The following is a 27,946-nucleotide window of genomic DNA, read 5'->3' on the forward strand; positions in this document are numbered from 1 at the left end:
TTTTTTTTTTCTAAACCATATTCTAATAGTGGTCTGGCTAGAGTTAGTGCTTCAATAGCTACCACATCTTTTTATTCTAAAAGATGTTGTTCTTCACTAAACAGCGTGATTATTTTCTTTGTACGTCCTCTGGCCAGTCAGTGACTCCTGCAGAACAAAGCAGGAAGGAAGGAGTTCTTCTAATGATAGTCAATCTAATACTTCTTTCGCTGAAGGAGAAAAGAGTAAATTCTAGAGACCCAGCATAGGTATGTATAAGCAAATTCAGTTGTCACGGTATGTCTGTACAAGCTATACAAGCTGGCCCTTCCTGCTCAGTGTTGTATGAGTAATTCATGGCAGTTGGCTCTGCTTTTTTGGTGTCCGTATCCTCATCATCTTCTGGCACATTCTTTGCCGCTCTATGCAGAGAAGACCCTGTATATTGGTGTTAATGACTGTGTGGTGTTGTCATTGAAAACAGTACTGTCTACCTACCTCCTGTCAACTCAGGCTGCCTTCACAGCTTCTGTGGATACGTACCTGCGCTACATGGACGATATTCTTCAAAGTATTTTTCCAGTCTATCTGGAGGCTGACAAAAACAGAATCTCACATGCATGTGCATGCACGCACATATGTTATGTATGTGTATTTATATGTAAGTACATATAAGCATACGTACATATATATCTTTCCACTTGTGTTATGGTGGAAATGTGCTGCAACATTCAAATTAAGAGTATTACTTTTGTGTGTATTAGGTACATACAATAGCAGAAGCATTATTATCTGATAGCTTTTTTGGGCAGAATTCTGAAATCCCAGTTATTGGTGGACAGTGTTTTCAGGTTTTGCTGTTTATTCCGTTTAAGAAATCTGCATCTTGCCTCAAGATAAATAGTTATGATGTCACTTTAATGTGAAGGTTATGCTGCCTAATACAGTATTCTTATCCTGTCAGTTTTAAAATATAGTTGCACAACGCAGAAGCCTCCTTTTATAACAGCCTGTGTTAACAGTCTGTAGTAACAGTCTGTCAGTATTGAACTGGTTCAGTAGCTTTTAAATTCTGGGAGTTGGGGGGATATACGTGCAATATTTTATTTGTTTGTTTGTTTTACACTCAGCTGAGCTAGATGCTGAACATGCACAGAAGGTTTTGGATATGGAGCACACCCAGCAGATGAAGCTAAAGGAACGTCAGAAGTTCTTTGAAGAAGCCTTCCAGCAGGACATGGAGCAATACCTTTCTACAGGATACTTGCAGATAGCAGAGAGGCGAGGCAAGTTTTAAAATACCTTCTCTGTAATTCACAAACTCACAGCTCGGAGAACATTGTTGTGGTGTCAGAGTCAGCAGCAGTTTTAATGCTTACAGAGGAAGCATTGCAGTGTCTAAATTCTTCTGCGGTGGAAGTGAAACTTCAGATAAACTCTTTAAAAGAACTTTAGGTTCCAGGGGACCTAGACGCTGTAGCAAATCAGTCAGACTCTCTGCTCATTGTCTGAGGAGGTGCAAGGCACTGAAGTACCTTCTGGAACAGCACTTTTCTCTGCAGCTGAAGAGTGCATCCGTATCTATAAAGGAATGGATGGAGGTGACCGCTTCTATCCAATGGAGTCCCAAAGCCTGGGATTGTCACCTGGCAGGAGATGCCTCAGAAAAATTTTAAAAGTGCGGACGAAAGCTCGGTGTTGTATTTCAGAACAGTTCCCGAGTGGCACCTATGTCTGTTGTCTGTGTTATGTACAGAGAACGTGATTAGGACACTGGAGATCAGGTTAACCTCTCTCCTTATTATGAGATGACTCAAGTCTGGCATCTCCTGACTAGTTAAAGCACAAGAATGCCATAGACTACAGACACTTCTGTGTGGGAGGTATCCATCTGTTGGGCCAAAATGCAGGGATTGTAGGACCAGAAAGCAAGCAAGCGGGAGATTACATCACACACGTGGCAGGAAAAACTGTTGAGATGCTGTCCCTGCTCAGGGGACCAGTTCTGCTATCATTTGTAATGTCAGAGCAAGGAATACAACCCAAGATTTCCATTTCTCTGCATGTGTGCTATAAACGCTTATCTGCAAGATGCACTAGATGGTTGCTAGGACAGTCTTCTGAGAAGAGGGTTATGTAAGTCTAAATTCCTTTGGTCTAGGGAGGAATTGAGTTTGGGTCTCCTGCTTTCTGCATATATATAGTCCATTTAGACTATAAGTGGACGTTGTCACTCCTAGTACTGGGCACACGGCTGTGTTAGAGGGTTAGGGTACCTACCTTTCTGAACTTCAGCTTTGCACTATAACTCAGAACCTGTGTATATCAAAGAAACTGTTTCATGAAAGATTGATCCCTGCAGTACACGTAAAATTACAGAGCTATAGGGTATTTGGGGGAAAAACCAATCAAATTATAGGATTTCATCTCAGTTCACATATGAAGGTTTTTAATAGTGTAATTGTTAAATTTAGGTAAACCATTAAGCTGTTCATTGTGATATTTGATGTTATACATACAGCAACTGGACTTAAATCTGAGTACCTCTGAACTTACTTGTTCTGCGATTGCACGTTTTATGGTTCAAGGAAGAAGATGCTCATCCAAGTATTTAATTCTCTTGCAACTTGTCAGTATTATATTGACAATAATAAGGAATTTGCTTGAGTAATTAATAATGTGAAATCCCCAGGCTGAGAGAAGATACTGGGCATCAGGCTAGGTTTTACATACTACTGTCATTTATTAGACTTATCTGAATGAGGAAGAAGAATGGCTGCTCTCTCTTAACGTCAGTCCTTACTTCTGAATTTCCACATCCCTTGTATGTGACATTTAGTGATTGTGTGCTTACATGTGTTTGCTTTTCTCTAAAAAGACTTTTAGTTGAGAGAATTGGAGTGCTGCAAAATGGAAAGTTTCAATCTTTGCCCCCTGAGCCCCATGCTAGCATATTTCTGACAATGCTAATTGCTATAAATATTGTTGCTAAAAATGTTTTGTTTTGCAAAAGCAGTAATGGACATTAGTTTCACAACAAAGATTGCACAGAGTACTCTTGGATTTGGGCTGAGATTGCTGCTGAGCAGCTCCTGTGGGTGTGCTCCTTCTATTTCTGGTTTAATTATTACTAATACATACGATTATAGCAGCTATTGAAGCCTTTATAGGTAATAACATCATGTAGTTGGCTGTCAGTTTGCTCATTGCACTATTTTTACTACAGAACCGATTGGAAGTATGTCTTCCATGGAGGTGAATGTGGACATGCTGGAACAGATGGACCTAATGGACATGTCTGACCAAGAAGCCCTTGATGTCTTTTTAAACTCAGGAGGCGAAGACAATAATATGCTTTCTCCCATGCTGGGTATGATACTAGTAATGACAGAGTTTTTTAGAGACAAAGTGGTAAATCACAGAAATTGCTCTAATTTGTAATGGATTATGTTATCTCATGAAACATTATGCTTTACGTAGATTGAATATTTTTCATTAGTGGTTTTCACAACATTAACCTTTAGTTGCAGTACAAGAGTACTTGATGTTTCTAGACTGTCTTTTTCATCTAGTTACTACAGCTTCATGTTATATTTGTCACGGTATGGGTAGGTGATGTTGCATACCACGTTTAAGGTGCATTTTCCTCTATATAAAGTTAATAGAGGACATTTCAACAAACATCAACAGAAAGTTTGCGGTAGGTGGGGTTTTATTTTTAAGACTGCTTTCTTAGAATTTGTCCAGAATGTTGGTGTTTTGAAGTAAATTTGGGCCAGATGTAGAGTGCAAAATCTTCAGTCAGAGAGATTCAGAGACATGGTTCAACATAGCAGGTCATGTTATAAAACATGACAATGTTCTGGAAGCTTCTAAATAGCAATTCTGATACTGCAGCTCTTTCGTGTACCCTTCTTACTGCTAGTAATGTTAGTTAGATTGGATTAAATTAATCCAAAATTTTGTTGATGTGTTCTGATGAACAAAACCAGATTTACGTTTTCGCAAGTTGCAGCATGATGAGGGATCTGCTTAAAGCAGGGAATTAGTAATACCGGATACTTTATCCACAGGGAAAGTGCGCTTTCTTAATCAAAAACTTATTTTAGTACTAAAATCCTTTTCCCAAGAGCCAACATAAGTTTTTTCTTGGGGAAGATGATGAAGCTTCTTTAAATGTACTTAGATTTCTTTTGAAAATACAGGTTGAAATATTTTTATAAAACCAATTACAGTGAAGAAACAGTGTACTATAAAGTCTATCGTATATTTTGGGATGTGTAAAGAAAAATATTAGTAATATCCTGGGGTAATTTTCCTCCTCCCTACGTAAAGGTGATTATTACCTGCTGTGAACATGAAAAGCTTATGGTAAGTAGTCAAAGCACACTTGAGTACTAAAGGTTTTCATGTTTTATTGCAAAAACTAAATTCAGATGGCTGGTTTTGGATAGGCATCCCATTCATGCATTATTAAAGTTTATCGTTGTTCGAGCATTCAAGTAATTACAGAATCTAGGACTGCTTTGCCTTGCTGAGTCCTTGGCAGATGTTGGACCAAGCAGCTTTGTGTCTTAAGAGCAAACAGCGTAAGTGGATTATCTAAGGAAGTGTAGAAACTACTAGGTGTGGTTGCATTTTCCGCAATGGATGGAAAACTTACTAGCCTTTGAGAAAACCATATCATTTATTTTGTGCTGTAATGTTACTATTACAGCGTGTATGTATAGATAGCCTATATATATCTATTATGTATAGGCACATGCACTGAAATATAATGTACCAGTGCCACAATGTTCTAGCACTGTACCCTTAATGCAGAGGTTAGATAGGTTTGCAGCAAGACTTGCTCCTCTGCAGTTGCTACTACTACAGTGTAATCGTCTTGTCAGTCTTACTGTTGTGCTTCCAGACGATTTTCTTCCCCTCTGAACTGGAAGGGATTCTTGTGCTTGCTTGAAGGACCTTGCACCCTAGTATCAAGCCAAATATACAATAGTCTTCATTCTCAGAAAAAATGAGATGGTTTAAAGATAACTCTTCATTTTGCGGTCAGTGGAGAACTGGGTTGGTCAGGGGAGGATTTGTTTCACAGTTTGTGAACACCACAGAATGCAGGTAAGTTATTTTAGTAACTGCTAAAAATGAAAATCAGCTCAAGACACTAAAATGTTTTCAAATTTGTCTTGCTCTAAACATTGCCAGCTTATGGGCATCGGGTTTGTAACATTTCATGATAGCCAGTAAGTTGAACTGAAAAATTTACTTGCCTCTGCCACTCCAGAAAACTCCCCTGTGTGCGTTGTGTAAATTTAGAATCATAGAATCGCCTCGGTTGGAAGGGACCTTTCAGATCATCTAGTCCAAACATCAGCCTAATTCTGACAAAAACCATCACTAAACCACATCTCTAAGCACTATGTCTACCCGTCTTTTAAATACCTCCAGGGGTGGTGCCTCAACCACTTCCCTGGGCAGCCTGCTCCAGTGCTTAATAACCCCTTTGGTGTAAAAATTTTTTTGAATATCCAGTCTAAAGCTCCCCTGGTGCAACTTGAAGCCATTTCCTCTAGTCCTATCGCCTGTTCCTTGGGAGAAGAGGCTGACCCCTGCTTGCTGCACCCTCCTTTCAGGTAGCTGTAGAGAGCGATGAGGTCTCCCCTCAGCTTTCTTTTCTCCAGGCTAAACAATCGCAGCTCCCTCAGTCACTCCTCATCGGACTTGTTCTCCAGACCCCTCACCAGCTTCGTTGCCCTTCTCTGGACCTGCTCCAGTACCTCAGTGTCTTTTTTGTGGTGAGGGGCCCAAAACTAGACACAGTACTTGAGGTGAGGCCTCACCTCCCTAGTCCTACTCACCACTCTGTTCCTGATAAGGGCTGGGATGCTGTTGGCCTTCTTGGCCACCTGGGCATGCTTCTGGCTCATATTCTTAATTCAGTTAATGTAGTGCCTGCTGGTGTGCACAACATAGAGACAGATGTCTTTAGAAACATCTTCGTAGCATTGTAGTACATCAGTATGACTTGTGTTCAGTATAAATTCATGTACTACCCGAGGAAGCAAGGCAGCAGACCTGCTAGACATCCTAGACTGACCCAGTCGGTTGTAGTGACAGGGTGTTTTCAGTCCAGGCGGGCTGGTTGGCTGGCTGGGTTGTGAATGTTGTACCAGATGTTTATCACCTTGTGTTTAAACTGGAGACCTGCTGAGGACATGTTTCCCTCTGGAATTCCTGGGTCCCAGAGATGCTAAAACAATGTCATGCATTCAGGGCTACTTGCTGTCCAAGTTTAGGTCCAGAATTTAAGGTTGCAGCTAGTTAGGGCAAGAAATGTGCCCGAGCAACAGCTAGCGTACCTTACAGTGTCCAGTACACCAAGGTTCTGTTGCCTCCAGATGCTGTTATGACTGTTTGTTACCATTTACCTCGGATACTCGGTAAGATGATGGGGACCAGTCACAGGACAATGTAGCATGAACTACTCTGCAAACAGCCTTAGCAGAGTTAAGGTGTAGGGATTAGTTTGTTTCCATCTGGTCCTCTTAAAACCATTTTATATATAATCCCACAGGATTTTTAAGAGTATTTTCTCAGTAAGGTTGCTCAGTGCTGAAGCTGGGTGTCCTGGCTGTGGATAGTAGGGAAGTAAAAAAGGGCTTTAGTTGGCAGATCGCATAGAAAGATTTGTTTAGATATTTGCCTATTTTTCCTTCTTATTTACTGCCAGGAAGTATCCAGAGAAGAGGATCTAAGATAATTTTGAAATCTTAAACTCTCAAACTGGAAGCAAACTCCATCGCACTGAACTTGCTTAGAAGCCTTTTTGCATAGGATATGGATGAAGCATAGTCTTAAGATCTTATTCCTGTGCATGGGAGCTATGATGCGTCTTTATCAGAGGAAGTCTTTTATGCTGTAGGCATGAATTTGTTTTGCTTCGGCATCTTGATTTTTAGTCAAAATTAGAGATTGCTGTTATTGCCTCTCCCCTCGTTGTTGGTTTTTTTCTTTTTTTTTTTAAACTTCACCCAGGTTTATTTGTGTCATTCTGTTGGACAGAGTTTGTCTGGAGGATTTTCCTTTTGGTGATGATTCTCAGCGCGTGCTGAAGTCTGAATGGACTTCATGAGAGTTGGGAGGATTCAGTGGTGTTGGCTGACAGGCAAACTGGACATCAGCTGTGTCTCTTAACAGAGTCAGGACTTGGCACTCCTGCAATCTTACCTTATTTGATCTCAAGCGTTAGCAATACTAGAAGGAGCGAGAGACATACATACACACCGTCAGAAACAGATTAAAACCAGCCTGCGGCTTGTATTTGAGATCAACTTCAGAAAAGCCATAAGGCAGCTTTGCGTTTTGGGAGGGTGTTGGTATTTTAATGGTGTTTTGCAAAAGAAGCAAAACACCCTGACTGCAACTCATTAACACCATGGAGCTCAGTTAATATATTGACTTCTCATTTCACTTGCTGAGCCACAGCTTGATTTTTGCTGCTGTTGTTCTTTTTTCCACCTCTAAGGGCCCGACTCCAACACCTACATGAATGAGATAAGTCTGCAGGTTCCGAGCCAGTCTGAACTACGACAGAAACTGTCTTCCCTGTCATCAACCTGCACCGATTCCGCCAGCCAAGATGCGAGTGAAGGAGAGTCTCCAGTTATTCAGTCTGATGAAGAGGAAGTTCAAGTGGACACTGCTCTTGCTGCTGTAACTGAAAGAAAGGGCGCTTCAGATGTTAGTGATGAAAGTGACTCTCAAACTATTTGAATCTTAAAACCATATCCTTTAAGAATGACTTCTGAATGAATGAACCAGTGAATGAAGAGCTTGCCTGTGTAACAATTTGCTAACCAAGCATAACAGCCCGATCTTTTTACTTAGGAATACCGCCTTTTTACAAAATTGCCAGTCATGTGGAGGTTGGTTTTTAAAAAAAAAAATAATGCCTAAAGCACACACACTTTAACAGTAGTCTTGGGGCTCAGGGGAGCAGTAAAACTGTTGTATATACTATGTATAAGAGAAGTAAAGGGGAAAGATACAAGTTACTTTGACCACTAACCTTTAAATGGCTGACTGGAAATACTTAAGACTTGATGTGTAATACTGAACCCAAATTGTTCCTTGCATGTTTTCAGCTGCTGCAACTGAAGATTTAGGATACAAACCACAATGAAAAGTTATTTTCTACTCTTTACTACCTACTGTCTGCCTACTGCCTTTGTCTACTAAAGCAGCAGTGTCTACTCTCTCACACTTCTTATTCAGGACCAACTTAGTTATCGTAGGTGTTAAGGAAAAAAAAAGAAAAGAAACTGAAAAGGAGGAGAGTTGCATATTGAAATGTTACACTCCTGGTGGAGCAGATATCTTAGCATTGTATAAACTTACTCCTCTTTCAAGATAAAATAAAGTATTTCTATCCCAACTATGTCTTTTACTTGATTACCCAAATATTTTATGCATGACAGGGAAGAGAGGAGACTAATTCAGCAATCAGAAAAAAAATGGTTATTTATACCGAGCACCAGTGTAATTTACTTTTCCATGGTAATGTCTGTCTGACTACACTGATGCAAGCCAGCAATTTGAGGAAAATAAAGCTGAATTAGTTATAAAGTGTGTACACCTTATAAGCTTTAGGACCTGTAGTCGTCATCATCTTACTGCCATTTTTCACTGCAGTCATTTGTCTCTCTAAACTTGAGGTCTGAACATGTCTAACATCTGTTTCTTGTCAAGTCTCACGCTCTGTTTGCAGGGATCTGTTCTCCTTTGCGAAGGCTCCTGGCTCCTGCTCTTCATGCACGGAGGGAAGGAATGTAATCAGAGACAGCGTAAGTAAAAGGACGAGCTGTGATGTAGATCCCTTCCAAGGACCTGTCCCAACACAGCTAATGGTTGGGAAGGAGGCATCTCCCGCTGCTCGCCAGCTGGGAAGTGACCAGTTTCCTTAAGGATTCACTTGACCTCCTGTTACCTGACGCAGGGTTTCCTGGCCCCTCTCTGGGAAATGAAAGCTAGAAGTTTGATACCTACAATTAGATATTTACTATTTAACGAGGCATCTGTTAACAGAAATATTTCTTGAAGGAGCTTACTTTACTCACTCGCTTTCCATAAGACAGACAAAATGTCCAAAAAAGTTTTGTTTTTTTATTAAACCTCGTAGTACAAACCTGGAAAGTAAACAAAAAACTGGCAATAAACAACATGAAGTCTTTCCTTACAAGGAAAGAGAGCAGAGCAGCGCTAATAAATTAAATGTCAAACTGTAAGCCATAGTCAGAAGTTTACTGTCAAGAGGGAAAAAGTACACAGCAAGGCCATAAAAACCAGACAACCACATTTGAAAACACTTGACTCTGTTTATGTTATTGTTAAATATTCCAAAACAGTTCAGTCTTCTGCAACAACAACCAACAAATTGTATTATAGGACTTTCCTGACAGTCACCACTGGCAAGCTCAGTGCAATATGGGTAGCTACGGTATTGTTGAATTCAATTACGAAACAAAACAGTTTGTGAAAACATTTTCCCTTTTTTATTCCACACATACTGTACACACAACCAGAAAAGGGCAACAGCTACTCCATTATTATTTTTTGTTGTTGTTCAGTGATGTAAGCAGCACTTATAAATGTTACAAGAAAAACCCTGTAAGCATCCAATCCAACCGATGAAGAAAGTGAAACGTAAGGCTTTTCTTCATCTTGTCTCTTCGCCATCCCTCCCCCCACCCCAAGAAAAGGCTCAAGTATTTAAAAAAATTTACAGGCATATGTACAAAAGGTGTGATTTTTTTTTTTTTGTTACAACATGAAGAGAAAAAAATAGACAAGATGAAAGCAAATGCATTTTCACATTCAAAAGAAATATGCAGACCTGCTAGTGGCTCTAAATGTGATCATATAATGAAACAAATTCAAAACAAAAATTAATGCTTGACTGTGTAAAGGTGTGAAAAACAGCAGTGGAATGGAAATGGAATGTTAGAAAGATTGCACGTCTATGACAAAAGAAGCACTTATGGCTTCAATCACTTTTTTTCTTTTTTTTTTTTTTCTTTAAAGGATGCTATTGAAGGGTTTTTTGATAAAGTAGCCAACAGCACCAAAAAATAACAGAATGGATTTCCTAATGAAATCAGGCACAGTTTTCCCTCACATGACTCCTCAAGGCAGGCAGTCTTTTTTCCTCCTTTTTTTTTTCTTTTTTTTTTTTTTTTTAATTTTTATTTTTCCCCCTCAAAACAGATGCATAGTGATGTGCTGGTAAAAGAGAACATACTCCAAATCTCCTCCTTTTGCCTACAGTTAGGAAACAAAGTCCATCTTCAGCTGCCATAACCTCCCAAAGAAAGTGTGTATTCTCCAATTTAAAAAATTACAAAACTCCTCTTGCTGTGACAGAATAAAAGACAGCCAAAGTAAAGCAATTTCTTTCAAGTTTTTGTCTCCTATCCCTTTTCTCTCTAGAAAAATCTGCTCACATGACTGGAGAACAAATTATAAAACACATCAAACTTCAACCTATTCAAAAAATGGGTTAAAAGCCTTTTTTCACAGTTACCAAAAAGGCTTTTTATTTTTTTCAGCCATAGGGACAATACAAATTAATATTTTATCAGCCCCTTGCCGGTTTTAAAACAGTGAACATACGGCAGTTTAAAAAAATCAGACTGCTGTATCTATCTATTCTAAGTACAAAAAAAAAAATTCAACAGTTTAATGCTAAAACAAAATTAGTTCTCTAAAACCAGAAGAAAATCTTCTTTAGAGCTAGTGCAAAGACAGCTTGTATTCTACAGCAAGTACTCCAAACTATGGTATAATAATTACAAAAAATATATATAAATTGACAAAATGAGAGTGTTGGCATCTTCAGGATTAACTTGAAGCACTTTTGGATGAACTGGAGGATGAAAGCCTAGATGATGGCACGTCAACTGTCGCTCTCTTACGAGGTCCTCTTTTTGGTGTAGGCTTGCTGATACAGTTCTCAATGCTGCCGTTTTTACCAGATACTTTCCCACAGATTTGATTGACCAGACTGATTATTTGTTCCTGTTCAGGAATTGGGAAAAACAAAACACCAATTAGCATCTGCGCTTTCTCCAGTCACTTCTGATGGACAGAGACGTTAGTGCTGCCTTTTTGACTGAGCGCTTAACTAGGGTGGTTTTGGGGGGAAATCTATATATTCACAAACTACGTGGAAGCTTGGCTCTCATAATACTTATTCACAAGGAGTAGTTTTATAAAAAGTACCATGTAGTTAGTAGTCCCAATACTGCCCTTGCTGAAGCTTCACCCCTCCGAATTTAAAGACGGTAACCAGCAGAACTAGAAACGTCTGCGCTCTGGCCACTAAGCAAGACTAAAGAAGCTGGGCTGCAAGGTTACTTCCCTAGGCGTCAGGAATGTTCTTCAGAGACAATTTAAAACCTACTGCTGAACAAAGGTATAAAGGCCATAAATTTAAATCCACAGTAACATTGCTTATAATTTACTATTTCCGAAATATTTCTTTAAGAAGCATCCACTTTTTCTTTGTGACGTTGTTGTCATTGGTTATGGGATGCTACTTTTGTTAAATGGTTTTTAAGATCTCTGGGTGTCCAGGGGCCCTGAGCCCATGCCTAGAGAAAGCCGGCTTGCTGCCACGCAGAAAAAGTGGGGGCTACAGAAATGCAGAAAAAAGGCTTCAGGTCCACAGCAGTAGGATGAGCAAGAGGCAGAAGGGAGGCATTACATTCAGGGATGAAGTTTTGGGTGTGAGAGGGAGATTTTTCTGAACTGGCTGTCCCATCCTGGTAAGAATGTTGAGAAATTATTTCTGTGCAAAGCTGAAACAGCCTCTTAAGTCTACCTAACAGTTAAAAATAAATAGCTTTAACAAATGACATTTGACACGCAGGCTATGTCTCTCTCCCCACTCACAGCCCTCAAAAAGAACTCTGTAATAATAACCAGGCATTTGGGAAAAAAAAAAAAAAAAAATCATCATCCAGTAGTGAAGGAGAGGTTTTCTTGCCTTTCCCAGTGCAGCTTAAAATAGCTACTTTGTAATTATAAAACCTAGCAAAAATAATTATTATATGTGATTCTGCTGGAAAGGGTTTGAAAAACCTCATCAGAATTTAACAGATCTGTAAAAACACAGGATATAAGGGACTGAATAATCTCAAGAATAAGAAAAATACATTAAAATTTCTGAATAACTTCCCGAAACTCTTTGGTATTTATCACATTGCAAAGGCAGTTTCACTATCATCTGGGCTTCCTACGTTGCACTTGTTCCTATTTGCAGTACCTGATACCAGAACGGAGTCTACAATTAAAAATGAACAAAGCCTCAAGGCAATGTTCATCCCTAGACTTACTTTGATCTTTTGGTATTTCCCCCCATACCTCTATGCGCGTACATCAGAAGCTGCTGAAAAGCCTGTCTCAAAAAACCTACTTGTACCAGCACTGATCTCTAAGAGCTGATTTTGTAATTTCTCCCCCTGCTTCACTATCCGCAGCTCGGGCTGACAGCACAATGCTCCCCCACTCTCTATTCCGCACCCAGCCCCTCACAGGCACTGGCTGCCCACAGGTGGAGCAAACCGGAGAGTGACCGTACTGCAGTGCAGCATTAGCCCGGAACCCAGGCACCGTCCTGGATCACCAACTTGAGTTTCTGTGACTATTCATCATCACATTTGGTTGAAGCCATGGCAGGACCTCTCATCTACAAGTACTCTACAAGTTTGCCTTAAAGAAGGTTCAGGCTGGACTGGAGTAAGTCAGTGCGAGCTTTCAAGTTCCAGAGAGAGGAGTTATCCTGAAGTACAGAAGTTATCGTACATTAACCAGGCAAAGCATAGCCTCATGTTCTACAGCATCCCAGAGCACTAAATGGCTTCTCTGCTCTGTAACACATATTCATGCAGTTTACGCTTCGGGTTTCATCTTTGTAATTGTGTTTCCCTCTATTTCTTTTACTTAGACCACAATAAAGCGCCTTCTTCCCAGACACAAAAAAACCCCAAACAACTAGCAAAGCAGAGTCTCCTGAGGTTTCGGTAGGATGAAGGCAGAGCTAAGTCTAGTCCCAAGTTTTCAGTGTCAAAACCCACCAGCGTCACAAAGCTATATCGTACAGACCTCATCGTAACGGTACATCATTTTCAGTCCCCGACAAGACTTCTGTTTTTCCACATGCCGAAGGGCACACTCCAGGCAGAAGACAACATTTTCATTCTCCTGTACAACCTATAAAAAAGCAGAGACGGGGAGGAAGAGAAGTGCAGTGAGCTCCGAACTGTAGTCACGTTACACACACACTATTTCCCACTCTAACGTGCGAATCATTAAACCTGTATTTTACTACAAGTTAGTGGAAGGAGGCGTAAACAAGAAGCATTACACACTGTGGAATGATTCAGAATGTTTAAGACGAAGAAAGTACATACCCCTTCTGGAGTGCTAATGTTGGCAAACACATACAATTTTTTAAAAACCATCAATAGTAATGAAGGCCAAATCCAAATAATGATGTATGTATGAAGCTTTATTAGTATCTAATACATAGGCTAAAGATTTCCTGAAAGCAGCTGTTTCCCATTACTTTAAATGTTGTCTTGAATAAGGACAGAATCAGAAACTTAGCCACAGGATTCCTCAGCTAGTGTCTCGCTCAGCAGAGGTCACATTTGCTGTGCTGGCCACCTGCCAAGCCTACTATTCCAGCTTGGAATTTGACAACCATGTTGACTTCTTGTCCCTTATTACTGCTAAGAGCGACAAAGAAAAAAAAAAATCCTTCCCTCGATTACACTTATTCCAGAGCAAACGGATGAGAATTAAGAGGCTCTGGTTGGCTGGTTTTTTAAACAAACTCATTTTAAAGTTACTTCAAACTAAAACTAGTGCTGCTTAAACATGTCTTAGGCTGCTCAATGACAGTCTTACCAGACGAGTGTAAACTCAGCATTTTCTGTCCTAGGGAGGGAAACAGCCACATCTCATCATTTAACAGTTACATTGTATTTCCATCAAAAAATGTAATGTTTATAACCAAAAAAAATGAAAGCTGACAGAAAGAAGGACTGAATTTGGAGTCACACACACCGTATTATGTTTATTTAAGTATCTGATCTTGGAATTAGGCGGTAGGTAAGGTTGCGGGAGGAGCTTTTGGTATTTTTTAATGAAACTGCTGTATTTCTAGGTGTTCTGCACACAGCTAAAAACCCGAAAGCGTCACCACAGTGGTTAGCACACCTTCAAAAGCCAGTTACTTAAAACACAGAAAGTTTATGGGCATGACTTCTAGTTTTGAACAGACGGGCTGGCAAACAGCACCTTGGCTTGACAGATAGGATACATCCACTCTGCAGTCCAGCTTGCAGGGGAACTGTCGCAGCACGGGCTGTAGCTGCATCCCCGAGACTTGGGGCATGTATTTGAGTTGCTAGCCCGTCCGAAGAACCGTTCTGCCATGACTTTACTACTGGCAGCCTGCAGGCATCTTTGTTACCCCTTCCTAGTGCAACGCAGACAAGCTTGTGGGCATCCAAGAGTGGCTGAGTAACTAGTTTATCCCTTCCTTACAGGGGGAGGGAAGTAGCTGACACTAACGTTGTCTTCTGGCACTGCTGCCTAAGGCGGTAAGTGTGCTGACACAAACCAAGCAAGATCTCTGCGTCTTGTGTGGAGCGCACAAGATGACTCCATACTCACGTGTTGTCTCTCAAATGCTTAACAGTCCGTTACAGTCCGTTATGAACAGAATAGGGTGGAGATCACCCCAGCAGAGGCAAAGGATTTTACTCACCATGGAAAGATAGCACAGGTGCTGACAAATCTGACATCTCCTCTCTGACGTTTCTAACTGCAACCACTTTCGAGGCTTTTTCTTTCCATCCATCCCCGTGCTGCTGCTGTCGTGGCTGCCGTAGCGTGCTGAAGAATGGAGACCTGCCTCGTAAAGCTGCCGCCGCTGCCTCAGCTCCGTGTCCCTGTGAATGTTTTTATGCAATTAGATATTGGCATCGCCTCATACCACCGCAAAGCCATGTATAATCACCCTTTTACCACAATCATCACTGAAACCTGAACTGCACACAGCAAAGCCCTGAGTGTTGTTGGAGGTTGGTGCCATTCCCTATGCATGGTGAGACAGCCAGCACCGCAGGAACGGTCCCTAATTGCAAAAGCTGTCTCCGGATTTTAACAGCGACCACTGCATCAAGCCAGTGGTTCTCAAACTGCTCCACAGAGAACTGGGGACTGCCGAGTACTTCCTGGAGGTCGATGGTGCTCGGGGCCATGTGGAGAGTTGTGAGATGTGGCTAACATTCCTGAAGTTGCCAAAAGCCACCTTGAGGAGGAGGAGCTGTTGCTGCCAGGAGTAACACAGCCACCTTCATCAGGAGGCAGAGATGAACCAAGGACCTGCTGCCATGAGGTGCTTCAGGCAGGAAGGGGGAAGCAGGGCAAGTGATTGTGCCAAAAGACGAAGATCTTGCTGTACGCCCAGGGGAAAAAGAAGGAGATGTCGATTAAGAATAAAGGACTAAGCCCTCCAGCCGCCCTTCACCCACGCATCCACAAGGTGGACAATAGTTCCTATGCTGAACTATACAGCATTAGGACAGCAGGTCGGGTTGGAGCGAGTGGAAGACAGCAAGTGTGGAGTAAAGCTGAGCAGATGGAAGGGGAGAATAAAAAAGCTCACCACCAGACATAGCTGAAGATGGGTGGAGGGCCAAGCTAAGCAAATGGCAAGGGCAAACTGAGCAACCAAGGCAGATCAGGAGAGGAGGCAGCAAAAGACACAGCACAAACAAGCAAAACAAAACAAAGGGGAAAAAAATGGTAGTGTTCCACTTTGGTTGGGTTTTTTCAGGTTTTGTCGTTTGGGATTTTGTTTTACATAAGCAGCCACAGGAAGGACCGATATCCTCCAGAGAATTCCAACCTAAGCGTAAGAACAAGTTTGAGAACCACTCTGACAGAGGTCGATGTGATCGTCTAACAACAAGCACCAACATTTCGGTTTCACCTTTTGCGCTTGCAGACTTTTCCTCTTCAAGAAAAAAAAGAAAAAAAAAAAAGAAAAAAAAAGAACTTGAAGTGATTATTCCCACAGGGGAACCAGCTGCAGGTAAAGCAGTCAGCACACCTCTTTGTATTTCTTTCTGAACACTAAAACAACACATGAGCTGGTTTCCCCTTCAATATGTCACTGGAAATTTTCCAAATGAACATGCTAGTTAGTTAAATACAGTTTGTAGATTCCATTCATCAAAACTTTCTTGACATCTCGAGTACCAGTTGTCACAAACTTGAAAGATAGGTAGGAACTACATGGTAGGGAACAAAAGAGAAGATCATTACACAGGAAGCCAGGCAACATTATATTCTTTTTTTACCTATCTTAAGAGAATCCCTAAACACGTTTCCTTAATACTGGAGAGAATAAGGAGTGTGAAGTGGTTTTTTCTTTAAACATTCAAGTTCTAAGGCAAGATGTGTTATCACTCATGCATAAGCTGCTCAGTTACTCAGTGGTTTAAATCAAGACAACTTGGTCTATACAAAGTACCTTCTACAACTGTAGTATAACAGTCTTGATGCTGAAGACAAGGGTTCCTGGTGCAAAACCCATTACAGGCATGGATTGACAGTGGCTACTGATGCCAAGAGGTTGAAAAACTGAAGGCAGGTATTTAACCTCTTGGTACCATGTAGCTCACCCAACGCACCAGGAAATCTTGACCCTCAGCACCAAGAATCAACAAAATAAAAACCCAAGGCAAACTGTAGTTTTAATTCTTTGATGGCGCCCGAAGTAGGGAATTCTTAGAGCAAGACATCCTAACCACGGGCACTCTCGCATCGGATACAGCCAAGGAAACTGCTTCTTCCACATGTGGCTGCGTTCAAGTATGTTTGCTGGGCTTTTGCTTGGTTAAGTAGGTGCAAGACATGTCTGAAATGGTTACTTACGTCATCCACCTCCGGAGTCTGTCAATGAAAACAAAATAGGTACAACAAGCCCCCAATTCGTTACCTGAGCTCTCCAAGAAGTGATGATATCGTACTCAGAGTCGGTCCATTTTCCTTTTTTGCTTCTGCTGTTGCAATCTGATAAAGCAACTTTTCCATTGAAAATGGCTTGGCTATACGTCGTCTCTTCATTTCCTGGGACAGAAATTGCCAAATTAGTTGAGCAAATTTGAAAATAAAAGGTTATAAAGAATTAATTCCATGTAGCAAAAAGTAGCCCTTTAAAACAACCAGAAGTATAAGCTTTCCATAGTCCAAAGTAAACAAAGTATTTATATTCCAGCTTACATCCAGCACTAACTTCCCACTGAAATAAACGTTAATTAGAAATCAGTCCTTTCAGTGGAAGCCGAAGTGCTTTGCTGAGTTGGGTCCTGTGGAATGGTCCTGTGGAAAGGACTACGAAAGAAGATCTTCTGCACATGCTTTTGATGAACCAATGCCACAGAACAAAACTTGAAAACCTGAACCAAACACATGCTACCAGACAGTCACTAACAACCGCCTTCTCGGAGAATACTCGAGTGCCTGTTATATCTAACATTTTGGTTTCGTCCAAAGTTACCAGCTGGGAGCAAAAAAGTATCTGCAACGCACGATAGCGTATATGCTAAGAAGTCAAACTGTATGCCATCTTTTCTTCATGTGCTTTACTGTGAAATTTAATGCAGAGAAAAGGTAGGCAAAGTCTGCATATTACAAAAAGAATGAAGCAGAATGCAAGTATTCCAGTGGCACCACATTTCAGGTACACCTTTTTTTCAAAAAAGAAAATTAAACATCTGTGGAAAAGACAAGGATAGATGTCAAGAAAAGGAGAAAAATAAAAGAAGGATGCCTAGGTATAGGTTAGCATGCAGTTCACTGAAGTGGAGCAACCAACAAACACCTCAAAATTCTCTCCCTAAAAATTCATTTTTCCAGTAGAGGCCAAGAGGAGTAACCCAATCGCTTAAGCTCAGCAATCTGCACTCTCAGTCATCCAGTAAAATCTCTTCTTCTGACCTGCTTGAAGTCCAGGACTGCTACTATTTTGTAGGCTTTAAAACATCAAAAAGACAACAACTAGCAAAAGAGGCAAATTTTTCTCAGGGAAAAGAGACAACAGGCAAAAGAGGGGGTTTCAGTTCTGCTCAGTTTTGCCTGTTACCAGTTCCTCTCTGTATAAACTTTTTAAACTACATCTTTCATTCCTGTCAATATGAACTGAGTGCTTTTGGTAGCTTTCACCCCTTTCAATAATTCTTACATAGACAAATTCTTTGATTTACTGTGCAGCTGGGAAAAGTCCAGTTTTCCCAGTGTCTGAAGAGGTATATTTTGTTTTCTATATAGAGAGAGAGTTTTCAAATGATGCCAGCGTTGGAGAGTAATGTGAAGGCGCCATTTTGGTTCAGAGTTAAAGCCCACCAAAGACCTGTTTGGCACAAAGAGAACCGCAGATCCATCTTTAACCTAAGAGTTTTTTCATCCCGTTTTGTAACCCTAATTACACGCTCTTGGTATTTCTTTTATCAGAACCAATATATCACAAAATTCATCATTTTTAATACCACCGACTGCATGCATTGAAGTGGTAATTAATATATATATCTCATAAAATGGATTAGTAACCTTTGGTGACCGTAAAGTGTTCTTCAGAAGGTTCTGCTAGAGCCTGTGTGGGGGTCAAGAAAAACTGCACTTTTAGGAGTGGTATGAGAAGTTTTATTGCACATTAGATTTGCTTTGCATATTGTCCGAGGCTGCGTAAGAACAGCCACTCCAAGTCAGATCAAAAGCCCACAGAAGCACCACACACAGCCAGGATAAAAGGCCACAGTGGGTGGCTGGAGTAAAAAGCAAGGTACCCTGTTGCTGGCAGCGCAGGGACCTCCTGAGCCCACGACAGGGGCCGTCCTGCGTTTAGCACAACTCGCTGGATCTGCGCATTCATCTGAATTTCTGCATACGTGTACATTTTTCTCTTCCATACAGTACTGAAATACACAGATAAGTATTTTAAACAGACTTTTGTTTGCTTTTGACCTACTGCCTAATCATTTCTTCTGATGACACATTTTTCAATGTTATGAAAGTCAGCAAACATTCATATCACAATTATCACCCTGCCACTTGTGATCTGGTCTTACTATTGTATACAACGCTCGGTGATCTGTTTTCCAGGCTGAGTAGTCTTATTTTTAATACAGAGGCTAATTCATACCTTTAATCCTCAATCACCACTGTGCTTTTTCTCATTTCTCTACATTCCTTTTGCAATTAGGGATTCAGTATTCAAGCCATGGCCATAGCAAGAGCCTACACAGTGCCGTAGCGGTGTTTCTGCTTTGCTCTCTATTCTCTCCTTGCAATTCCTAACATTCAGATTATTATTTTTTTAAACCTCTCCAGAGCACTTGGCTGGCAGCTCCACAGGAAGCCAATGACTTCTTTTTCTCAGTAGCAAGAGCTCGTTTAGAGCCCATTGCCATGTCTGTCAAATTAGGATTATTTTTTACTCCTGAGTAATTTAAAATTTATCAGCACTGAACTTCATCTACCATATTCTCACTCAGCTCACCCAGTATCACGAAATCTCTCTCTAATACCTCATAGCTTTCATTTTTGCTTTCAATAACATTAATAACCCCGGTATAAAGGATCAGTTTTGCTATTCAGTTCCCTTTCTAGGTCATTTATGGACATGTTGTACTGTACTGTAGTACTAATTCCTGAGGAACACGGTTAAGGGACCTTCCTCCGTGGTAAAAACTGACCATTTGTTCCCATCCTCTGCTTCTCTTTAAATCAGTTATTTTTTTGGTGTGTGAACTTCTCCTCTCAACCTGTGTCAGGTTAATTTCTTTAACAGCCTTTTTCTGAGGAACCTTGCCAAAAGTCTTCCAGAAATGCTCACAGACTCTGTCAACTGGATCTCTTTGTCCACACATCCTTCCGGAAGTTTCAAGGCCTGAGGGCCACGAACCTCACTGCAAAAGCCATGTTGATTGCCCTGGTCTCACTCTTTTCTACACATTTTTTTTCTTTTGGCCTTTAGGAATTTGTTCTTTGAAATCTCTTTCTGCGCTGCATTTCTGTGTATTTACATGCATCTCGCTAGAGTGGTTGGTTTACTTGCATTTTTATCTTCTGGACACAAAAGGGATTTTTTTGGTCTTGCTTCAGACAGACTCCTTTCTTCTGGTGTTTAGCCATGCCACGTTTAGTGGGGGGTTGCCTTCTGAAATATTTTTTTTGCTAGGCAATGTGCATGTGTTGTGAGCCTCTAACACGGCATCTTTAAACAATTTCTTTGCTGCACGCAAACGCTTAACCCTTCTTTCTGCATTCTCAATTTAACAAGTTTCCTTGGTTTTATGCAAGGCTGTCTTTTGAAACGAAACACCACAGCAGTGGTGGATATTTTGCGTTTTATTGCTCTTTCAAGGTTCTTAATCTCTGCTCACCATGACAGCGCAGTTATTTGATAGCGATGTTTTGAACTGGGCTCCACCATTGCTGAGAAGTGAGAACTCTCTCTTCTCCTCGCATGGACTTTCTGACTTGCTGCTCCCTCAAGCCATTTCGGTTCTGGCATCACACGCCAACACAACCTCTATCCTAGCTGGTGGGAGGAGACCAGCATTTCCCATTATCATCCTATGTCCTGTCCGTGCAGCTTCTGTCGTCTCCTTTAGTATGACACAGGGTACATCTCCACACCATCCAGTGTGGCAAAGCAGGAGGAATGGGTATACAGAGCGATACAGTTGATGCTGAGGATGCAAATAACCACCGGACGTGCGTGTGTAAGGCTCTACTTCAGAGTGGGCTAGCCTGGTTCTGTGGCCACACGGCCACCAATATTTGGAGGACATCAGGTGCACTTCTGGAGTGCCTCTTCCCATTTGGTTTCATCTCAAAGCAACCCAGTCTGCTCAGGCTAAGACAGCTGTGGTAGGAACCAAGGAGTGGTAATTGTGGGGCATTTTAAAGACACGTTCCTCACCCAAACTAAAACTTAGGGGTGGGAGGAAGGACACATATAAAGCCCCTGTCATCCTCTTGGTTGGACCGTCAGGAGCACAGTGCTAACACCATGCTTTTCCTATTTAGGGTGGGAAGACCAGTGCACAGAGATTCTGTCACTGTGGCAGAGTTATACCTGGCTTATTTGACTGTAAGCTCTCTTCTGTGTGCAGCAGTGCTGCTCCACAGGATGACTATGTACTTCTTTCTCTTGTATTACAGTAGTAGCTGAGTCTCCTCTTTCCACCAAGCTTCTGGTAAGGCCCTAGACCACCAAAGCCCTCATTTAAAACCAAACATTCCTCCTTCTTTCCAAACCTCTAGACCAGCTTGCATTCATTTAGTCTAATATTCTGTTTTCCTGTCTCCTAAATGGGTTTCACTGACTTTGCCCAATGTCTTATTTGAGGATGTGGAGTCGCCCCTTTGCCATTCCAAACACACACTCATCCAACACACCTGTAAACCTTCTCCTCCTCCTTAGTTTAAAATTTCAAGAGCTATTAGGGTGTTTTTTAGAAGCTATCAACCTGGTTCCACACATGGTTTAGGTGAAACCTGTCTGTCCCTTTACACAGGTTTTATACAAACGCCTTTATTCCAACAATTATCCCAAATCCTTATAAACTGAAACCAATGCAATTTCAGATGCAGAATTTCATTTTTCTATATATTAAAGGAGATTGAGCAGTCATTCGATACATGAAACAAAACAACATTGTTTAGTAATATAAAGAGAGTCACTATAAAAAAATCAGGTCACAGTATCACAGAATGAAAACAAAGTTAATGTATCAAACAGCTGAAAACTGTCAATATTGCTGTTGAGAACGGACAGGCAGGAAGGTACAGTTGTTTGTCAGAGAGTTCATTAACAGTCCAAAAGGGGAATCTGGCTCATTACACAGAACTTCTTACAACCTCTGAAAAGCACAATCCTGGCCAGCCTTGGAAAATGGCAAAGGGCCTTGTCAAAGCGAAGGACCCAAGGAAGAATTCCCAAAATTTAAGGGAGTTATGAGCATATGATAGTTTGGGGAAAGAAGAGAGGGAAGGAAAAAAAAAAAAGGAAGGAAAATAACAGTGCAGTAGGTGTTTCCAGAGTTATTTTGATATAAACATGTATCTGTGGTTCTTGTAAAGTTTGTGATTGTTGTGACTTCACTTTCCAAGGTAGGTTATCATAGATTGGAATCTGCTGGATTTTCAGTCAGCTTATATTTACCCAGTGCAAAGCTCTTAAAAGTTAATCAAAAGAAACTGTTCTTCAGAATTGAGGCACCAAGAAGAGCTTTTTAATTGCTGCATAGTGATTTCTGTCTCTTACAGGAGTGGCATTTTCACAATATCAAACAAGTGTTCAGTAGAGCAATAAATACAGCACACGGAGTTAATATAATTGTGTACCTTTGGACAGGAAAGGTTAGCTCAGGATTCTCATTCCTTACCTACACACATATACAATTCCCACCTTCCCCCAAAATAAATCTGTAATAAAATAACCTTTTATTTCAAACTAAGTTAATATACAGTTAGTATAACCAGGCTGGAAGGATTCCATTAACCCTAAAGAACCAAAACCTAACTGTGGACATATGACATTTAATTACTTACTAACCACTTGGTCTGAAGCTGTAAATGATAATTTACTGGTGGTTTAGCTATAAAACACTACCAAAATAGCATCTGTAACCCATAGTGTATTTGAGGGGGTTGGGAACACAATTAGTGACACATATTCTTTGTCCAAGAACAGAGAAATGTAGCCAAAATCGTGATGACTGGGCAATTCACCTGTTTGTTTCTTCAGACAACCTGCCTCAGTTGTGTGAAAAGGGAGCGGGAAGTTGGTTTTATTTACAGCTTAGTTATCGGATGGGCTGGCCAGTGAACCTAAGGATTTTCAAGTCGATTAAAACTGAAATTCCCCTGATCAACAGCTTTTCCTGAATGAAGGGGCAGAGAAAGACAAGCAATACGCTGTATTAATTGACTCCGCCTATCAGAGGAGCTAACAAGCACAGTTATTCAGATATTTGCACCTGAGATTCTAATGGTTCTAGAAAACATTTAGAAAAAAAAAAATTAGTAAGCGTAATACAATATATTATCATTAGCTCTGAAGGCGTTTTTGAAAAGCTTCCTTGCAAACTGGTCTGCAAGCATAACAACTCTGAATTTTTCAAACATACAGAAGTTTTAAGCTATCAATTATTACCTCTGTTGCTTTTCTGAAAACACTGGACTGTCTTATGCCTCGCAGAAATTTTTCTTTTTTTAATTTAATAGTCCACAAAAATAGACATAGTTGTACTAGTCTCACAATACTGTCAGTCCTGGAATGTCTGGTTTGCTGTCGTTTTAGATGGCAGGGCCGTGAATCCATTTTAACTCCTTTTCTCAACTTACCTTGGCTGTTTTAAAACCCATACTTGTCCACTGGGTGGTAGCAAAGTGCACTGTTTCAGAAACACTATAGCCACAACACACTTTAGACACAAAGGATCCAGGAAAACAGACAACAAACTGCCCGCTCTGCTGTACAGTACGGTGCACCCTGATCCCCTCCTTACACAAGATTTCTGGGGAGATCTAGAAAGACATAAAAGCAAAACACAAAAAAAAAAAAAAAAAGAAAAAAAGAAGACAAGATAATCAGAACTTTCTTTTACAGTTAGATGCCCTTCCTTGCTGGGTACTGCCACCCGCTACTGTGGAGAAAAGCTGTGCTCTGCTAACAGCTCAGCTCCGGTCGCTTTCTCTCTTCCCTTCTGCACATGCTGAAGCTTAGTGTTTGGAGCGAGAATTACAAAAGTGGCTCTTTTGAAACCAGCAGTTTAAAATTTCACTTGCCAAACTATCTCAAACACAAAGCCTCAAAACTGGCTACTATCTACTACTTCAGAAAGTAATGCCAGCCATTCGGTTTTCCACCTAGATCTTTTCAGACTCGGCACTGAATCCACCTTGCTACCGCGCGTCTGTTAGACATGTTAACGTGCGTAGCTGAGGGAGTTGTTTACGTTGTGGGGTCCCAAATTTATTCTTCAGTGCACTAAATAGAAATCGTTACCCACAAAATAAACAAGGGCGACAAAAATACTTTGAAATCCTTTGAAGTATTAGCCTTCTCATATCCATGCTGGCATCATAAAATGTCAATCGTGGCAGATTAATTGATTACAAAACACTCCCTTTGTGCAATTAAATACATTATGGACAGTATTAAAAATGTACATTTGTTTCACCGCCACATTTATTTTTATTTCAACATTTTAATATGTGAGCGTTGTTAGAAATACTGCCGACTGGGGAAACACTGCAAGTAGAAAGTAGCCAGATTTTAACAACAGCCTCTGCCTCATTGTAGTGTACGACAAAACCAAAATAAATCCCCAACCAACCAGCCTTCTGATTAGCCTTGGGTTCTCAAATGGGAATACCTCTCCCAGTATTAACCTACCATTACATTACTTTCAAGCATTTCCAGCCCTGGAGTGCCATTGGCTTGCAGCAGGGTATGTACCACATCATCAAGTTTGTTCTCCTCCGCAGCAGGAATGCAATACCTGTTGTTTTGTCAGAGGAAAAAGAGAAAGATTTACTGCGGAGTAAATAACAGTCCACAGCTACGCAGTAACAAGCAGTTCAGACCAGGACATTGATTAAAAGAAAGAAATTATTAACACTGGTTTTCCCACACAGTTCTTTTTGGTAAAGCACTGAGGATTCATGGAAAGCTGCTTATTTAGACTCAGTCTGATGGTGTTCGCTAGATGCCAAAGAACATAAAATCCCCAAAACAAAAATGTGAAAACTCAGTGCTCTGTAGAATCGGAGGAGAGAAATTCGCAATGGAATGGTGTTCATTTTAATGGACCGAACAGCTAATTATAGGCAGAAGTTTGCATCTTGTGAGCACGAACATATGTTCTGTTATCCTCATCTTGAATGGTTGTATTTATTACCTGTGCATTAACCAAAGATCTTTTTATTTAATAAACATTTTCTGTTTGTAACAACCAAGAAACCACAAATCACCTTTACTGTTAGTACACAAAGTAGCCTAAGACCTTCTTGCCTTGCTTACTAAACAAATCCCACATCCCTCCTCTCCCTTACAACCAAAGAAAGATCTGACTAAGAGCAGCCAAAGCAGCAAGAGAGATTTAAAACTTTGCTGGGTATATGCCGAGTTGCACATCGTCCTCTCCTTTAGAAGCAGCTCTCCTCTCTGCGCCCACTGCCAGCAGTGCTCCCTATGCAGGAGTGACAAGAAAGGAGTCCCAGGTCTTAGCTTCATACATCCAGAGAACTGCTATTTTGCTGGATGCGGGGAGGCGATATGGTGACAATTAGCCACTACTCTTGTTTGCACGCTGCCAGAAGGGTAATGGTTTATATCCACCCAGGAGACACCTGTTCCCAGGATCTGGTAGTTGGTGCCTAACAAACTGAGCAGCACAGCTTGGTGGGAAACGCAGTGCAGATCCTGGGATTCCCAAACCTGTCTTCAGTTGCTGCCATGCTGGGTTTTATCTCTGACATTACTTTATTTGGATTTGTTATGCTCAGGCAAATAATAAGCATCTCCAGATTTATAATGACTTATCTCAGTTCACTTTAAGCAATGAGACCTCAAGCTGGAGCCCATCTGCCCCCATGCCAGACAAATACTTACACAGACAGACGCTTTCCCAATCTTGGCAATAAGAGAAGAGAAACAACCTGGAAAGATTTTGGGGAAAGGGTAGAGCTTTCTTCTCACCCATCCCATCTCTCCACCAATTTTATAAAGCGTTCTGCTGGCCTTACAGACCTTGTCAGGATATTTCCTTATAACATGCACTAATATTAACTCCATATGCATCACACAGAGTTATCCTGCTTGACGAGTCTGTAGGAGGCTGTACTTCCTATGATTTGAACATCTCGCTACTGTTCACTGTACTGATAATGACTTTGGTTTGTCTTTGTTGACCTTCAAGCCAAGAACCAGAAAAGATATCTACTCCTACAGCTAAGTGTGGCCACAAAAAAGGCTCTGATGAGCTGGTTGCCCCAGTGTACATAGACTGAGTCACGGAATCATGATATTTTTCAGAGTTGGAAGGGACCTCTAGAGATCATCTAGTCCAACTCCCCTGCTAAAGCAGGACTGCCTAGAGCACGTTACTCAGGACTGCATCCAGATGGGTCTTGAAAGTCTCCAGAGAAGGGGACTCCACAACCTCCCTGGGCAGCCTGTTACAGTGCTCTGTCACCCTCACTGTAAAGAAGTTTTTGCTCATATTTGATCGGAGTCCTTACATCCACACTGACAACGATTAGGACCTTGCTAAGAAATCCTCGGGTTATAGAGGGGTGAAGTGGAAGAACCTCATCTTGGTAAGGATAGCGAATTTAAATGCTGTGTATCAAATACTTTGCAGTACCTGCACTGCTAACAGTGACGGCTGCGTAACAGCGGCAAGCGCGTAGAGTATTATTCTAGTTACACTATAATAACAGACTTTAAATGGTGATGAAAATATTTTCAATTCAAATCCAGAACAAGGCAGAGGCCAGTCTTTTCTTTTAGAATCAGAAAATACAGCTGGAACAGCTGAAAGATTCCAGCGTGCAGTCCCTCACCAGATTGGCCCAGAAAAAAGGCACAGGAAGGACGTGTGAAGAGGAAGGGCAGCACAGAAGTGCATGGGACTATCCAACTACTGGCCAGACTGCGGCATATGCTGCAATTTCACTCACTCACAACTCTTCGTGGACCTATAAAAATGGGAAGTGAGCAGCCAGCACAGACTTCTGAGTGTCTTGGTCAGAACAAGATTTTTCTTCTTTTAATGGGCACTGAGGATCCTTCCTGAATAAAAAAATTAAGTCACTGACTTCCGTTCTGCATGAAAATTGAGTTCTCCTGCATTTCCTCTTCAGGAGGTAAATATGAGAGATTAGACAGTGACCTGAGCAATCTACAGGTAAATGAAGCACCACTGATTTTAGCACCACAGGGATCCGTCCTGGGAAGAGAAGAATCTGGATGCTGGGTGGACTTGGCAAGACAGAGAAGAGCTTCGGTGCCTTTGTTATCACTGAAGCAATGCTGTCAGGGCTACTCCAGATATTACACCAGACCTAGAGTTATTAAATTACTCTTTTCCTCAATAAAGTTGGGTACTTTATTGCAATATTAAAAGTTGTAATGAGTTAATAATGCATATTAGCCTGACACTTCAGCCTGGCAGCCTTGCTGAAGAATAGCTTTTATAGACAAAGGCGTTACACTTCTTCCTTCTTATGAGATATTCCTGCTTACTATCCATGTTTCATCAAGGGAATCATCACAAGTACACCTGAAGCTACGTATTTATGTGTATAAGCAAGCCCATCAAGAAAAAAACAAATGGCTTCTTTGGTTTTATTCTTCTTGACTTGGAAAAACAAAGAGAGTAGCCTTTCCTAAAACTCTGTCTGGCTGCATTCAAGTCTTTTCAATCCCAAAAGGCACATGTTTTGACATGCACACTATGAACAGTGGCCTCAGAACTTAATTACGGGGTTCCTGAATGTCTTCTGTTGAGAATTTACTGTCATAAAAGAGCAGATGAATGTCAGAGAGAGAAATAGACTCACCTAAGGTTGAGGACAATGTAGCTTCCTTAGCAATTTGTTCTGATAGTATATTATTATAAAAGATTACAGATTCCTGATTGACAGAAGAGGGGGAAGAGCCACGAAATGCCCATGACAGAAAAGTGACAGAAACTCCCAGGTCTGCAGCATAATCCAATGTTTACCTTTACCTCTTGGTATGATCACAAACATTTCTCCAACTTAAAATATTTAGAGACAGGAGCTCCTGCTTTAATGGTTTCCTCCAAGATTT

At 41.0% G+C, this 27,946-nt stretch overlaps 2 protein-coding genes across 6 annotated transcripts in view; one reads left to right on the forward strand and one right to left on the reverse strand.

Moving 5' to 3' along the window:
- DTNBP1 (dystrobrevin binding protein 1) overlaps positions 1-8,300 on the forward strand; it is a 71,404-nt gene extending 63,104 nt beyond the window's left edge. For all 3 annotated transcript variants that reach the window (XM_054191123.1, XM_054191124.1, XM_054191126.1), the window contains exons 8-10: positions 1,110-1,265; positions 3,206-3,349; positions 7,505-8,300. In XM_054191123.1, the coding sequence (XP_054047098.1) occupies positions 1,110-1,265; positions 3,206-3,349; positions 7,505-7,752 (548 nt within the window). In that variant the 3' untranslated portion in view covers positions 7,753-8,300. The remainder of the gene's footprint in view (positions 1-1,109; positions 1,266-3,205; positions 3,350-7,504) is intronic.
- A 1,033-nt stretch (positions 8,301-9,333) lies between these two features.
- The window catches only part of JARID2 (jumonji and AT-rich interaction domain containing 2), a 224,941-nt gene continuing 206,328 nt past the window's right edge, over positions 9,334-27,946 (reverse strand). For all 3 annotated transcript variants that reach the window (XM_054191120.1, XM_054191122.1, XM_054191121.1), the window contains 6 exons: positions 24,524-24,629; positions 23,470-23,652; positions 17,054-17,184; positions 14,813-14,996; positions 13,141-13,248; positions 9,334-11,052 (listed from right to left, as the gene is read on the reverse strand). In XM_054191120.1, coding sequence (XP_054047095.1) covers positions 10,876-11,052; positions 13,141-13,248; positions 14,813-14,996; positions 17,054-17,184; positions 23,470-23,652; positions 24,524-24,629 — 889 coding nt within the window. In that variant the 3' untranslated portion in view covers positions 9,334-10,875. The remainder of the gene's footprint in view (positions 11,053-13,140; positions 13,249-14,812; positions 14,997-17,053; positions 17,185-23,469; positions 23,653-24,523; positions 24,630-27,946) is intronic.

The sequence above is a fragment of the Rissa tridactyla genome, chromosome 2, assembly GCF_028500815.1.
Source record: "Rissa tridactyla isolate bRisTri1 chromosome 2, bRisTri1.patW.cur.20221130, whole genome shotgun sequence".
NCBI lineage: Eukaryota > Metazoa > Chordata > Aves > Charadriiformes > Laridae > Rissa > Rissa tridactyla.